The sequence below is a fragment of the Anarrhichthys ocellatus genome, unplaced genomic scaffold, assembly GCF_004355925.1.
Source record: "Anarrhichthys ocellatus isolate YVR2014 unplaced genomic scaffold, GSC_Weel_1.0 scaffold24, whole genome shotgun sequence".
Classification (NCBI taxonomy): Eukaryota; Metazoa; Chordata; class Actinopteri; order Perciformes; family Anarhichadidae; genus Anarrhichthys; species Anarrhichthys ocellatus.
This window is the reverse complement of record NW_022280054.1, coordinates 11972070-11988334: the sequence shown is the minus strand read 5'-3', so window position 1 is coordinate 11988334 and position 16265 is coordinate 11972070. Positions and strand designations below refer to the sequence as shown.

At 41.5% G+C, this 16265-nt stretch overlaps 1 protein-coding gene across 10 annotated transcripts in view; it reads left to right on the top strand.

The window, feature by feature from the left end:
* LOC116390797 (chloride channel protein 2) overlaps positions 1-16265 on the top strand; it is a 140320-nt gene that overhangs the window by 11172 nt on the left and 112883 nt on the right. For 2 of the 10 annotated variants that reach the window (XM_031860859.1, XM_031860856.1), the window contains exon 1: positions 10549-11102. The exons of 1 other annotated variant lie outside the window; for it this stretch is intronic. In XM_031860859.1, the coding sequence (XP_031716719.1) occupies positions 11052-11102 (51 nt within the window). In that variant the 5' untranslated portion in view covers positions 10549-11051. Of the gene's footprint in view, positions 1-10548; positions 11103-16265 lie in introns of those variants that run through there. 7 more of the 10 variants (XM_031860860.1, XM_031860858.1, XM_031860866.1 and 4 more) reach the window with 5 other exon arrangements.

Genomic DNA, 16265 nt, shown 5'->3' with positions numbered 1-16265 from the left:
CATCTCTCTGGACACATCTACTCACTGTGCCAAGGCTTTCTCAGAGCTCAAGACTCACATAATTAGTGTGAATTTGTTTTATAATGATGAGCTCTTGAACCACAGAGATTTCTTTGTGCTATTTCAGTTCTGTTGAACAGTTTCTTTAATCCGAAGAGGAAAGATCTCTAATGGATTATTTGGGACGTAAACTATAATTTAGAAGGTTTAAGGCTTTGTTGTTCGGCTGAAGACTGAAATTGTTTAAAGGTGTCTGGGGCTCATTTTTTCCCCTTTCTTTTGTAAATCCAACTGAGCACTTGTGTTGATAATCTCCTGCAGTTTTGCTGTGAGCACGAGGCTGAAGTCCTAAAAAAAGCTTGAATTTTCTGGTGGTGGTCACATAATTTATGAAAAGAAATAAATCGACATCTCATACATGAAGTATAGTTGATCTGATTCTTTCATTTACAAACAAGTTCGGACATTAACAAAATACAGAAACACAAACTTTAGATTGGATTGGGGTTATATTTTAAGACATCTCACCTTATTGCATACTTTGTGGACTGAGTAACACGCTTTGATCTTCCAATGTAATGGTCTAATCCAAAAATGGGCAAAGAGGTGGAGCGTGGACAGAGCTGAGGCAAGCCGAATGATTTGAAAATACAAGCTGGCTAAGGCTAACAAGCTAAGCTAAGAAATAGCCTATATGCTACTCTGTGTTGCTAGCCGGCTAACGTAAACCCAGTGGTGTTGTTGCTCCCAGTTGTTACTTGTGCTACTATATAAATAGCATTGTTTGCACCTTGCAGTAGCTGTTCATGGGCACCTGACTATCATTTGAAGGCAAACTTGAAAGATTGTTAACCAATCCTTAAAGACACTCACTCACAGTGGACCCTGATGAATGTGTTGACAGTTTTTCAAAACCACTTTTAAAGCACTGTCTTGCTCTCCTGTCAACTTCCTCACTGTTGTTTTTGTTTTAATTGCTCCCAGAATTTATAAACCGACTCAAAACAGAATGAAGCTAGCTCAATGTTTTATTGATATTTCTTTCCGTTCTGTTCTGTAAAATCGTCTTAGTTCTACAAAATGTAAATTGTTATAAAAATAACCGTGAATCTGGTCCTAGATTCCAACAGTGTGTATCGCTGAATGAGCCATGACGAGGTGGAGCTGGTGGTCGCTCTGCTGCAGCTGCAAGCTTCCAGATGGTCAGTCTGCTGCTGCATCTACTGCCTGATCAGGGTCTGAATTATTTATTTTCTCCAGCATGGATGGAGTCATGTGGTTCCCACAGGTTCTGTAACACAAAGAATTGTAAAAAAAATAATCTGACAAAAGTATTGACTAGTATTCCTTTGTACCTGTGAAAAGTGTGCTCTTTTAAGCACCAGACACGTGCAATGGTTACTTTTTAACCATTTTATTTTTTTAAACGTAGTTTCTTATTTTGCTGTACTGTCTTGTATGTACTCCTGATGTAATAAGTATCTGTTGTCACAGCGATGTTGGCATCCTGAAATGGTTCACACAAACTGAATTGTGATTTCAAACAATTAGTTGGCCAACGTTGAGCGAGGACTCCAGCTCATAATCAGGCTGCTGCTTGTTAAGGTGTTTTAAATGACTGAAACGGATGTAGTCAAGTTCATTTTGAGAATAATTTCAAGTAATTAATCACATATTTATTTGTTACGGAGCAACTTTTAGTCAACCGGTGTATTATTTCCCATCGCTTTTACTTCCTGTGTCAAACGACAACTTTATGTAGCCCCTGCTGGTTCGAACCTTTTTGTTGTTGTTTAAATTTATATTTAATGTGAATTGCCAGACTTAGGAGCTGTGCAAAGTTCTCATTTCCCTTCATCTTTTGAAGTATTCTATTCCATGACTCAACATTGTGTTACGCAAGCGTTGCATTATGCACCAGAGCCAAAAATGTACCAGTGACACATGAATGTTTTTTGATGTCAGTGTTATCATCTCCTAGCAGTACAGTACATAAGCCACTGTACAACGGTTTGATTTAGATGCAGCAGTTGAAAATCTAAACAAAGACAGAAGACAGTTAAGAATAGGTAGCAAAAGTGTATGTGTGTGTATCATGGTCTGTCAACATGGTCCGTTGGAGCACAAGATTCACCTGAACCCTCCCGGGAAAAACCCTTTGTTCTTTTATCTTACCTTCCATCACTGTGTGGATAGCAATAGAATGCATGCACATACACACTGATATGCACTTACGTATGTGTGTATATAACATAATTAAAGACACTTAAGTAAAGATGCATGCTAATAATACAAATCTATTTATATAGCACATTTTGTTCTCAAAGTCAACCCAAACTGCTTCACGGATTACACAACAAACACATGATAAAGACAATAAAAGTAAGTAAACAAAAGCACAATAACATAATTTACTCCTCTACAAAACCTTCTCGCGGAGGACCTCAGGGGTCAATTCTGGGCCCTATTCCTTTCTCAACGTACATGCTTCCTACTGGTCGCATTATTAGAAGACACAATATACACAATATACAGACGATACACAACTATATCTTCCTGTCAATCCTACTGTTTGGTTGTCCCAAGAGGTTTGATGATGTTAAGTGTTGGATGTTTTGTAACTTCCTCCAACTTAACAAGGATAACCCTGCGATAATTATATTTGCCTGTATGTATATATTAAACGTGCACACAGAAATGCCTTTGGAAAATATACACACACCGACATATAGACACATGTATAGACACATGCTATGTACCAAAGATGGACACACAAGCAGCTCAGAGGAAGATATATGAGCTTTTGGATGTTGTAATCCATAATTGATGATAAGGCTGTAAATGTGTAACAGCCTCACTGTATAATATGATGGATTCGATCTAAACTGAATCACACTGTGTGAGTTTACCCTCAGTACACATTCCTCATCCCTCAGCACTCTTGATTCTCTCCTTTCAAGTCTCTCCGGCCAATAATGTTGTAATTTATATTCTCAGTATAATATTTATAATATTCCTTTTCAGAAGCCTTTTTCACAGATTTTGTCTCAGTAGGAAAAGCACAGGGGTAAATTATTTAAATTAATGATGCTGAATTCAATTAAGCTGCTTCAGTTTCAGGCTCCTGGTATTGTGCATGCTGCCCCGACAAGATTCCCATACATCTAAACTGCTTTCTCAATTACGTTTTGAGAGAAACGTAATTTCTGTTGGATTTCGGTTGCAGCTTTAAACATGCGGTTCATGTTGTAGATTGAAACAAAAGAGAAAAAGGCTGCAAAACTACTTGGTTAGGTGTTATTGAAAACATCATTGCCTTATAATAAATACGTTAAGTTTGTTCCTTTATTTAATGTAATCAGAGAACTGTGAAACAATCATCAGTCTTATGCTTTCCAAAAAATAGCTCAGTGGCATCCGAGATACTGAGAGAGGACAGACCACTTTGGAACATCTAGTTCATCTCCTAACTCCCAACATCAGAGACTCATAGAGAATAACACTGTCTCGCTTTGCTACAATAGTTACATTTTTGCGTACCTATTGTATCTGAAGTATCTGTATAGATCCAACAAAAGGGGTCAGTGTTGCACAAGTGGGGTTGCCTCTGAGCTGGAATGTTACAGTCAGAGAACACAGCTGTCCATTGCAAACATCAACAACCACAAATAGTTACTAACGATAGATATTTGTGAGTTCTCCACATAGCAGGAGGAGGTGCAGGCCTCAGAGAAAATGTGATTTTATTGTGGACATGCATTTAGAAAACATAAAAGCTGAAACAAACAACACTGCATGCTTTAGTTTAGCTTCGCATGAACAAGCACATGATGCGGGAGGACGGATGAAGACAAGTTTAAAGTCAGAAGAGGTCAAAAGTAGTCTGAGGAAAGTGGTGAAGAGGAATAATAATCTTACCATCTGTGTGTGTAGGTGTAGTGAGAGATAACGCATGAGCAGAACAAATATGAAAACACGACCTACTGTCTATAAAGGAGTGTAATGATGTAAATAAAACCAGCTGTGAGACATGTGGTTAGAGTTAAAAGAAAGGCCTTTTAATTGGTTTACCACACATGAGCCACTTGAGAGTGAGACAGGAACAAAGCCTGAAGGGATAATAGCACCCAGAAAAGATGTTTGACCTTTTCAGAGCTTGATGAATTTACACAGTAATGCAGCTTTATAGTAGTCTCGCATAGCCGGATCTCTCTAAGAAGTAAAATATTGCTTTTTATATTTAAAATACAAACGTCTTTGTCGCCCTTTGTCTTTTCAATACGATTGTAGGTCCTCTGGTGTTTGGAAGAATAATGCAGCGCAGAGAGTGTAAACTCCTCGGTTCACACTCGGAGTTTACGACGCGCGAGTACAAACAAAGCTTAACGCAGCTTGTTACGTTATTTTGGAGCGAGCAGGGAGCGATTTGAGTGGAGATTGAGTTGAGAGCAGAGCGGTCTTGAGTGGAGCAAGTAGCAGAAGTTCATCCTTTTTTTCCATTCTCATGTCCTGACCTACCAAGATTTGAAACAGCTAAATTTTTCAGCAAAATCTATTAATTGTAATAAAATATCACCTTACACTTCTATTTCAGTTTTGAAAAGGTTCAAAGAAGATGCCACCATCCAAAATCTTTAGATGCTGAGCATCTCCTCTTATGACTTCTAGTGGAGGAATCCAAAGCTCTCCAACAGCCGACTCAATCAGATTCGTGCCCTTCCCTTCGCTCCTATACCCATAATGGCCATTGTGGGAGAAATGTCCATCTTCGCCTGGGGCAAAGATAATCTACTCTCATGATTGTGTGCCAACTTGTGCGACAGTAAAACGAAAAAGAAAATAAATCTTAGTGATTCTTGCAAAGTGCAGTGTTATGATGAGCTGAACGTCGACAAGCCGGCCGAGTGTGATCATGAAAGCCATTTCTTGGCTCTTGGGTTTTTACCACTGCCCTTAACAGTCGGTATACACATTGTCAGGCTGTGCCGTCATCTTCTCTCATTCAAGATGCGGGTATTGTTTTTCTACCACGAAAGGACAATTGCTTTGCCCTTTACTGAGCTAAAGACCGGGGTGTGTCTCGTAAAACCTCTTTCTTTAGTAAATATACACAGGCTGGATGAGAAGAAGGTGAAGTGGGTTCAAAAGCACCCTCGAGTAGTGAAAGGTCCATTTGTGATAGAAAACAAAATCAGTGATATCAAACATGTGTTTTGTCTCTGTGATGCACCTCTGATGAAGTAAACTCATTAAATCGACATACATAATCCCTCCTTGTCTGGTTGATATTTATATCTGGTTCACTGTCAAAGTTAATTTTTGACAAAAAAGATTAAAAAAAAACATTTTCCGCTTGACAAGCTTTCAACTGCATTTCACGGTCTGCCTCAGCAGAAGGAGTTTCCTGAGTTCATGTCAGTCCAAACACAAAGAGAGGTTACTGAAAACAGGACTTCCAATCTTCTCCTCATTTACAATCTCCTTCCATGTCACATGATGATAACTGAGCAAAACCCTTTCACTGAGGAAGGCTGTGAGATGGTGCAAAGCTCCAGAAAACGCTAGTAAGTTAGGTTATTTTTGTCAAACGAACAAATTATTTTGACATTGATAAAATAGGTTAGTGAAAGCCTAAATGTTAGAGAAATTCTTTGAAGTGCATGTGAGCAAGAAGACCAGTTTGGCTGGAAATGAAACGGAGTAATTCTGCACATTCTCTGTAAGGTGCGAGGTATGTAACATCCAGCACATGTCATGTTCCTTTCCTACACCACAAGGGGAAAGTAATTGTGATCGTGCAGCTTCAGAGGATGAGAGTGTGTCTATGAATAGGTGCTGCTTTGGTGCTCTATGTTTGAGGTTTTGCTCGGGTTTAGGCAACTAAAACTACATGGTTACGATTTAGGGGAAGGCCGATAATTGGCTCCTTTCGAGATGAGCTGCGTCCTCGCCTGGAAAATGGACGAGATCAGGCGGCAGCAGCAGAGGGCATGCAAAGAAAACTGAAGTGAAATATAAGTGCAGTAAGAGGATTTATGTCGTCTTTTTGTTATTTCTCAGGTTTTACATATTCTTATCTCAACCGTTTGGTAGAGGCTCATAATTAAGAAGTGTGCGGTTAGTTAAAATGAAGGGGTTAATGTGCAAAATAACTGGGAAACTAGCTTGAGCAAATGTACTTAGTTACTTTCAGACTCTGCCCCTGACTACCAGCGAGCAGACAGACCTGCTGGAGGATGTCACATGATTCCTCCACAAAAAACCCAAAGAGGATTAGAAATAGTGAACTGTGGTGGGCTTTTCATCTGGCCAGACTGATCCGTTTTGTCAACACAGACCATGTGAAAAGGAGTAATGTGGCCCCCCCGAGCAGGACGGTCACAGCTGATCGGCTACAGTGTCACAAAAAGGTGCTGGCCTACCTGAGTCTCACACACACACACACACACACTCAGGGGTAAAGCTGAGCGGCGTTTAGCAGTCGTCGTTGCTCCGGCCTCGACCTGTCATTGACCTCCTTTCTCCAATAACCGTTGGGGGGAATGTGACGGCGTTGAGCAACACACTCCTTCACTTACTCATTCTTTGAATTAGATAATAGTTTATTGACTCTCGAAGGCTGAGCGTCCCATATAATATCATGGTATGTTTCTTTTGTGACAAATAATTTATATATATTTCATAAACATGTGTTGAAGACACACAGAGACGTGATGACACATATTAGACATGCAAAGGCGGGATCTGTGTTTTTGACTTTTGTGTGAAGTCAAGCACTCAGATAAACAGCTTATTAAAGAGACATTATCATCAATCCGTCCCATTGCTTTGTTGTCAGCTGTCTAATTTGCCTTTCAGGTGTGTTTACTCCTGGTGGCCCTATCCGTCACACTCGAAGGCTTCCAGCAAACAAGCTGTCGCACAGTCAAACAAAAGCCATTAGCGTTTGTATGGGGCTGCTGATGGATTGCTTCAGCTTTAATATGGACGTGACAAACACAGTTTTTATGAATTCAATGTTAACAAGGACTGGTCCTGGTCTCAGTCACTGATGGATGTTGACTTTTTCCTCCCTATAAAAGTCAGAAATGTATGTTATTGGTAACGGCTTTATACATAACGGTGTTCTAGGTCAGTGGTTCTCAACTGGTCTGGCTGCGGGACCCACCATCACCCCTTAATGACAAGCCGCGACCCAAATCGAGGAACATTTTCAACTTCTCAAATGTATTTAATGAAAAGATGGTGCAGTTTCATCCTGAGCCCTCTGCAGTCGTAGTGTAGGGAGCTCTCTTCTGCAGAGGAATTGTTCCCGTAAGTCCCCGTCCCACACATGTTTCACGTAAACGAGTAAAACTGCTTTGTTTGTTACGTCTGTAGATTCGTCCATTTGTAATGCAAAATGACCACTTGCCTTAATTCGAGCTATGGTCTGTTGTTTGATCCGACATGTCTTCAATTCGTCTACTTATAGTGTCATTTGACAGAGGTATAGTTTTCAGTTTATCCTCTGCTGAATTAGCATTACAAGGCATTAACGCCAAATATTGTTAAAGAGTGTGAATAGATGGCATAAAAAAATCGCAAAAAGCACAGGATTGTTTTTTCCAGGCAAAGCCCCGCGACCCACTGAAAACGGGTCCGCGACCCACTTTTGGGTCGCAACCCACCAGTTGAGAATCACTGTTCTAGGTAACAGTGTTTTATGTAATTTTGTTTTAAGAGCCGTTTTACGAGATGTTGTTTTACAAGCCGTTGTTTTACAAGAGGTTGTTTTACGAGTTGTTTTACGAGGCGTCGTTTTACGAGACGTCGTATTACGAGACGTCGTATTACGAGACGTCGTATTACGAGACGTCGCATTACGAGACGTCGTATTACGAGAGGTCGTTTTACGAGAGGTCGTATTACGAGACGTCGTATTACGAAACGTCGTATTACGAGACGTCGTATTACGAGACGTCGTATTACGAGACGTCGTTTTACGAAACGTCGTATTACGAAACGTCGTATTACGAAACGTCGTATTACAAGACGTTTTAGGAAACAGCGGTTTACGCAAAGTCGTTTCTGGAAACAGGAAACGTCGATTTACGAAATGTTTTACAAAACGCTGTTTTACGAAACACTGTTTTACGAAATGCTGTTTTACGTTTAAAAAAAATTCACAATTTGGTCTTAAAACAATAGAAAGGTTCCCACATAAACAGTTTTTGCTTAACCACACTGCTTAATAAGCCTCATATTAAGTTTGATTGAATTGTCCCCCATTTCTTACAATTTGGGGCAAACATATATCACAATTAATACAAAACAACACTGACAGATTAAAGGGCGGAGCTACTGTGATTGACAGGTCTCTACCAAAGACGTATACAGCGTAACGACGTCACTCCTCCGCATTCCAAATATGGTAACTTCCGTTCATCGGATGCAAAAAAACCAAGATGGTGACGGCCGTAATCCAAGATGGCAACGGCAAAATCGCCAAACTTGAGGCTTCATTCACAAACCAATGGGTGACGTCACGATGACTACGTCCACTTCTTATATACAGTCCATGCTGAGGACACATCGCAAAACACATGTTTTATGGCCGATGTGTTTGGGATTGAGGGTCAGCACCTCCAAGTCTGAGGCCACTGTACTTTGGCTGTTAAAATGTTTTTATGCTCCTTCCAGTTTGGTAGAAGTGCCTGCCTCTAACTAAGGTGTCACAGGACAGTTTACATTCAAGGGTTACAGTAAATATGCAGTATGCCATAATTGTTTCTTGGGCCATGTCTTCGCTTCCATGAAGACATGAAACTGTGTTCGGTCAGAGTTGGCTGCTTGTATTCTCTTTGATGTGGGTGAAAATTGTTGATGGTAGAGAAACTGAAGTTACAATGTGATCACAAGGTTGTGGGCAGTGACTGAAATTTTTGTTTTTTTCCGATTGCAGATTGAAAGGGCTTATTTTATTGTTGCGTGATCTCATGAGTCGTCCAATGATGTAACAGCTGCTCTGGTGCATTAAAAGTAACCACTTGAGGGTGGTTGATTGTGAAAGCTCCTCTTTGTGGAAGTTTTCTTGGGCACCGAGACAGACCCAGATCAGGCTGCAGGCGTTACAGGTGTCATCTGTCAGGGAACCCCTAAGAAAAGCTGGAGGATGTGGCCTTAATGAACATTTTATTGTCAGGATGCCACGTCCAGAATCTGGATTAACTGGTGTAAAAATGCATGTGTTGATCATCAGTTTTGTTTGTCTGCTTTTGCTTATCCTGCACCCCCAGTCATTTTCCATTGTGAGGACAAAGCGCTATCATGAGTTTCAAGAATGCGAGGCCCTTGATTAACCTTGAAGAGAGCCGTTCACACAAGACATATGAGGGTTAAACTACAAAGGCTGGCACTTTGAAATGAGATTCACACAAAGCGAGGCAGTTTGAATGATTACCCTTCTGTTAAAGTAAAAAAAAAAACACCTTTGTGGGCTCAAGTGTGTGTTCTTGTAGAGTCCCCTGTGCTGACAGCTATGTATAGGTTCCCTGTATTTGTTTCACATCACTGCAAAAGAACATCAAACACTTCAGATTCTCGGTACAACGTTTCTGAAGACTGATCAAATCAAGCGTGCTTAACCTCAGGAAGACAAAGCCTTAAATAAATAACCGTTACCGTCCGATCGTCTTAAAGTTTGAAAGGCCTCAATCAATGTGATGTTTATGGCTTTTACAAGTCTCATTTGAGTATATCACATTAGAAAATGACATGTGCACCTTATTGATCTGCTCTACAATCATTTTAAACTGAGTGAAGGGGAGAACCAGAACCAGGACTGAGAGGGGCAGACTGTCAGACCCTGCTGCAGTGAAATGAGAGGTTTTCTAAAGGGAGTCTGGAGCTCGGACACTTTTATCCACAGAGGCCGCCCAAATTAAATCTGAATGAAAGCTCTTTAAGCTTTAAGATATTTCACTGGATAAGTGTAGACTTTGATCTCCTGTTGGCGCTCGAGGAAAATTAGAGGTTTTATTCTTTGGGCACCGTTGATATCTGTAGGTCGTCTCCATGAACGTCTGTACAAATGTCATATTTCAGTTTGGACTAAACTTTGCAACACTCAGCATTTCCCAGAGTGGGCGTGGGTTTACAGATGGCACACTTTATCTCTCACCCACAGCACAGTTACAACTTTCACTGCTTTCAGTGGCGAATGTAGCCTTGAAGAAATAAGAGGATCAAGATTTTTACAAGCACACATTGTAGAGTTAATGTCTCTTCTGACAAATATTGTGCAGAAATATTATAAAATATGGGTAAAACTAATACCAATAAGAGGACATTGGTTAAATTAAGTTCAGTGTGAATTAATATAATTAGTTTTTAGGGCCCTGAGGAGGCTTGGGCCAGTTTATGTGTTTAATTTAAAGGCAATTCATATGATTTAGCCAATAATGATTTCAGTGATATCATGAGAATAGTTTTCAAAGATGGGACCAAGAAAAAAACAATGAATTAATCATTAAATAATTTGCTCTAATAACCAAAAGGCTAGAAGTAGTTAATCATCAACATCCAGAGAGGTGTGTGCAGGATCAATCCAACCTGGGCTCAGGTAACTCACCACACATGTCCTTATTAATAGTTACTTTTGCCTTATTTATCTGTGAAAAACAAAACCAACATGTGAGGAAACATCTTTACATAAAAAAGCGCATCAAAGAGCATAGTTTCCTTGTAGTTAGATTTGACACTTTGTTTCCAGGTGGGAGGGGTCGAGTCCACTTCAAAAGCACCTAAGTCCCGCCTCGCGGTGTGTATCCCTGCTCGGGGAGACTTGAGAGGTTATAAAATGAAGGAACTTTCTGTAACCGGGACGCATTCTGCAGCTGGAGTTTCCTCCGTGAACTCCGCGCAGAAACTGAAGTCAGCCCAAATGCTTTAATCACTGCTCAGAGAGAGAGAGAGAGAGAGAGAGAAAGAGAGAGAGAGAGAGAGATCGCTGTCGGCTTCCTCTCACTTGAGAACGTCCCATCAAGTCGCCGGGTAGAGGCAGCGCAGCCATGGCGGGGGACGGGTCCGAGCAGCGGGCGCTGCAGTATGAACAAACTCTGGTAAGTTTGACTGGTTGCCAGTGTGAACTTTGCCCACAGCACGCAGCACGCAGCACGCAACAGTCCCCTTCTTGCGTGCAGGAGAAACAAAGCCAGACTCCGCTGACAAATCCTTCAATTGAACGCTGCCGGCTAAGCCTACGCATCTGATATGACTGGCTAACAGAACTCTGGTCAAAAGTTCTAATTTAATTGAAGTACAGTGCGTGTTGGTGTTGTGTGAGCATGCCGAATGCAGCGGTGTATCTCTCCGAGTGTGTGTTTTTAGCCCACAAACATGGGTCAACCATAAGTTGTCAGATTTTAAACTAAGTTCAACTCTCACGTGAAAGTGACCGAGGTTTGATGCGTAAGAAGCCGCTGTGTGTGTCTTTTTAAGTCCCTACTTGCCCCACTTTGGTGTAGTTGTGTGGTGACATAAGTAAGGACATGTCTCTTCATGTATCGTTACAACAGTAACGTTCCAGGTAGAAGAGGGCTTATTGTCGCAACATCTGGACCTCAGGTGGTCTTCCTCCTCCTGTACGGCGAGTTGTTGGCCAAACTCCATTCTCAAAATGCCACGCGCTTTAAGAAAGCCCGGTATAGTGGATCATAAACGGATATTAGAAAATGACTTTACGCCTGTTTTGCTTTAAAAAAATGTGCTGATGAATTCGGCGTGATAATATCTCATTAAACTGTTCTGTATGTGAGGAAAAATGACAGCTTTCCAGACAGTTCGCCTTTTTCCACACACCGTCTCGGTCCGACCGAACAGACACCCGGTGAGCGGCAGCGAGCAGTGAGGAAGTTTTAAAAGTAGATATTTGGGGAAATAAAGTAATGCTTGGTGCTCGATACGTACGCCGAATTCACAATAACCTCTTTATGATTTTAATAAAAACACGGAGTCGTGTTATAAGATGTGCATATTGGTTTAAAAGCAAACTAGCTCTCCCTTGACGGATTTGTGAATGGACTTTTGCTGGTATACTTATGTGCGTTCAGAACCCTCATTTGGCAAATGTTCTAACCAGCCTGCCATCATAACCGAAACACCTACTATACATAGAGGATGATCATAATGTCATGCTCTACACAAGCGGTACAATAGTCCTCTGGTTACTGTATGTGGAGGCTGCATTGATATCCATTCAACAATGAATCAATTCATTGTTCAGCAGCTCTGCTGTGTACAGTACATGCATAATGTGTTGTGAGATGACATGCATGTTATAGTTGTACGGGTGTCCGGTGCTTTGCCGGCTTACTTTGTTGTTGAATGCAGGGTCCCCCGAGTGTGATTGAGTTTGGGCTTCAAACTTTATCGCCACTGTAAGCATTATAATCCATAGATGGGCTGCACAACGTTTAGAAGATGTACCAGCTGAGTGACACTGTTTGATAGCAGACCTGTTTTTATACAGCAGGGGGCTCTCAAACATTTTCATGTCACTGGCTCCTCAAACAGGTCGGAGCCCAGGGACACACACGTGTGACCATTTAGTGCAGGGACTTATCTAACGACTGGTTTAAATGAATACTTAGAGTTGTATAATGATGGAAAAACAAAAGGCAACATTCTTATGCATTATCTAACGGGTAAAGTGAATTTTAATGCATATAAATTACACTATTCGTCATTCCTGGGCTCCTCCCACAGGACCCCTCGAGGGCTCCTAGATCCCAGTGTTTTGTGTAATTAAGTAGTTGAACTCTTCCTGTCGCGTCTAAAGAATCCTCTGTTTGAAGGGACAAGTTTTATAGGCCAACTGGACCCATTAAGTGGCAGCGAGGCTTTAAATTAAGAAGAGCCACACAACTGTAACACTTCTTTGGGCCTCTGTTTCCTCCTCTTTGGAAAGAGAAACCATGCCTCTCTGTGTGTGTGTGTGTGTGTGTGTGTGAGAGAGATTACACAACGTGCGACCCGCTGATTCAGCGCTGGACGCTCCGTCGCCCTGCGGCTCTCTGAGAGGAACGTGCATCCAGCAGCAGCAGCAGCAACAAATAAAAGAATTCCTTTCCTGTTCATCTGTGCTCACCTTGCTGTGTGCTCTGATGATGTGTTACATGAACAAGATCGTGGATAAGTGGACTGTAATAAAAATAGCTGCAGTGTGAGAATAACCCCTTTCAACATGAACGAGTTGTCTCTCTCTGCGCCCCCATCCCCTCGCCCGTGGGTTGTAGTAACATGGTGTCTTTGTGTGATGTTGGCAGTCGTGGCGGTTGTGTGGGTTTTTGTTGTGGGCAGTGGATGCTCAAAGAGGCCAGTGTAGCCTGGCTGAGAGAGAGAGGCTGAAGGGATGTTAGCAGGGCCAGGAGGACTTTGGAAATAAACCCAGCATCAACATGTTGTCTAACATCAGACCGATGTATCTGTTTGTGTTTGCATGAAGCTGATTCTAGGTGATTTCTGCCACAACCTGAGTCCGATTTGTGCTTCGATACGATGGACCGACACGGTCTGTGAAATAGTCACTGAATGCAATCTAGTCGTTTCCTCGTCTCTCGGAACGAGTTTTGTTTTTCTGGACGACATTAAGTTAAAAACGACAGTTGGGTTTAAGCAAGGAAACCACCAGTTAGATTGCATATCGTGATTATTTCACAAACTGCCGTGATAATGGGCTTGATGGACACATTGCTGTTCTAGTATTTATGCAAAGTTACATAATGTACACCGCACAACTGTTTTTTTTAGTTTCAGTTCACCACGATTATCTAAAAAGTGTTTCTCTTGAGAGGCTTCAGACATGAGTTTTGGTTTTGAAACGAGTCGCTTATGGAAGCCCAGATATGAGCACGCAATCAAAACATGTTGTTGTCCTTCAGCAGCGGCTGTAAGTGGCTGCTAAAGAGGCTTGGCAGCAGTTAAAAGGTGCAATTCAGGCCCTCGAACACTCGGCGTGAGAAGGTCACTGCAGCTCACAGGCTGCTGCAGATCATTCATCTATGAATCATAAGTTGTACACACCGCTGTACTGATGGTTGTAAAAACATAACGCAATGCATGTTTTCATAGTGAATTATCTTTATCTCATTAAATGGTAAATGGACGGTCTTGTGATCAAAGGGTTTTATCGCGTGGACAACAGACTCAATCGTGACCAATCGGAGGCGAATATTATAATGTGGTGTGACTGTGCGTATGGAACGTTTTTATTTTAATTTTAACAGCCAACAGCATGTTAGATCTCAGAGCTATGAAGTCTTTGTCGTTGCTTTGGTCCAGTTTGAATCTGCAACAGGAAGTTGCTCCAATGTTCGAGGGAGAGACTTGTAGTTAGACTTGTTAGTCAGGTGTCTCAGGCCTGGGCAATATATCAATATTATATTATGACATCAGATTTTTGATGTATATTAATATGGAACAGGTGTTACTTTCCTCTTTTTTTTCGTTATAGTAAAGTGATGTAATTTTCTGATATTATATTCCTCTACCCACGTAGTCATTACATCCACATTACTGATGATTATATATGAAAAATCTCGTTTCGATATTGAGGTATTTGGTAAAACATATCGTGATATCTGATTTTTCTCCACATCGTACTGCCTTAGTGTCTCCATTGCATGTTTGATTTGTCAATGGTCAATAAGACTTGTAATAATAAACAGGGTAATCATAATGATACGAGAGGCTCTTAAAGGGAGAGTGCACCGATCAAGATAAGCCGGAGGTTTGAAAACAACCCTGATGACATCATCAAAACTGAGTGACAAACTGGTGGTAGAAGTTTAGACGACCGAGGTCATTTGCAGGCAGGTTGGGGCCAACAGGCGATGCAATCACATTGCATTGTGGGAATTGTAGGATGCCCCGTAGTAGGGCTGCGGTAATCTGCGGATTGTTTTCTCGATTAATCTTTTGGTCAAATATATATTGTAATATATTCACAAGTTCCTAAAGCTCAATGTGACTCATTTCAAAAAAAAAAAAAAAATTTCTGTCTGAAACCTCAAGAACTACAATTTATTATATAACTTTATAGAGTAAGAAAAACTAGTTTGAGCCGGGCTAACCTGATTAGCATCCTTTAGCTAAGTAGCAACAGTAACACACCCACAGCTTTCTGGGCGGATTGCATTCCTGTGTAAATAAGGTGCGTGTGCCAAGATGTAGACTGTAAGGGAGGCACTGGTGGATGACATCCAGTTACGCACGCACGCACACACACACACCAGTGGGGTAATAATGGCAACAATGTGGGAAATATTGCCCTTCAAGTGACGTCATGGTCCATTTCTCTGATTTATGTGTAATCACTGAGCTCCAATCATCTCTTGAGATTGAGCCACATTGAGTGTGTAAGGTAGGGATGGGTATCGACAGAGAGACAGAGGGAGGATGTTTGAGACGAGGACGTCTCACTTCAGAACTTTTCAAAGTACTGATGGCAGAACCGATAACTCCAGACCTCATCAATACTCTGTGTTTTTACTCATTTAGACCAGAGTGTTGGGGGGTCCTCCCTAGTGTATGAGGTGACCTGGTCCGTCTGGAGGCTAATGACGCGTGTGCGTGTGCGTGTGTGGGTGTGGGTGGGTGGTTCTGATTAGCATCATGAAGTGAGAGATAAGGTGACCAGTAACTACCTCCCCACTGATTTTAACGTGTTCATAGGTGGACACTCAGGGCTGCCTCTTCGCTGCGCTACAACAGTGTAGATGACATGAAAGTTGAGCGTGACTTGCAGCAGTTGGTGAAGAGAAACAAAGTCGTATTCAGACGTGTTTTTATTTTTTAAATCTCAGCAGGACTTCTGCTTTATGATCAGGAATGTGCTGATATTCTAATAATGAGGGTGGACTTTTTTGAAGAGAGCAGCGGGGAAGTGAAAGTGTCGGGTGGAGAAGTATGGGAACGTATTCATTTGCGAGTGCATACCCCCCCCCCCCGTGTGTGTGTGTACAGTGTAATTTGTAACCGTGTGTTATTGGCCTGGCTGTGGCCATTAGCTTTATGTAGCACGTCTGTTTGATGTCTGCTCTCCTCGTGGAAGTTTCCTCTTCACTCGCCCTCTCAAGTCTTTTTATTTTTGCAAGGCAGGTCAACAGCTCCTTGACCTCCTTTTCTTGTGAGGAGAAAGGAGTGCTCGCATAACATTTGTTCAAAGCCAAGTTGTGAATAGTTTTTTTTTTTTTTTTTTTTTTTTTTTTTTTTTTTTTTTTTTT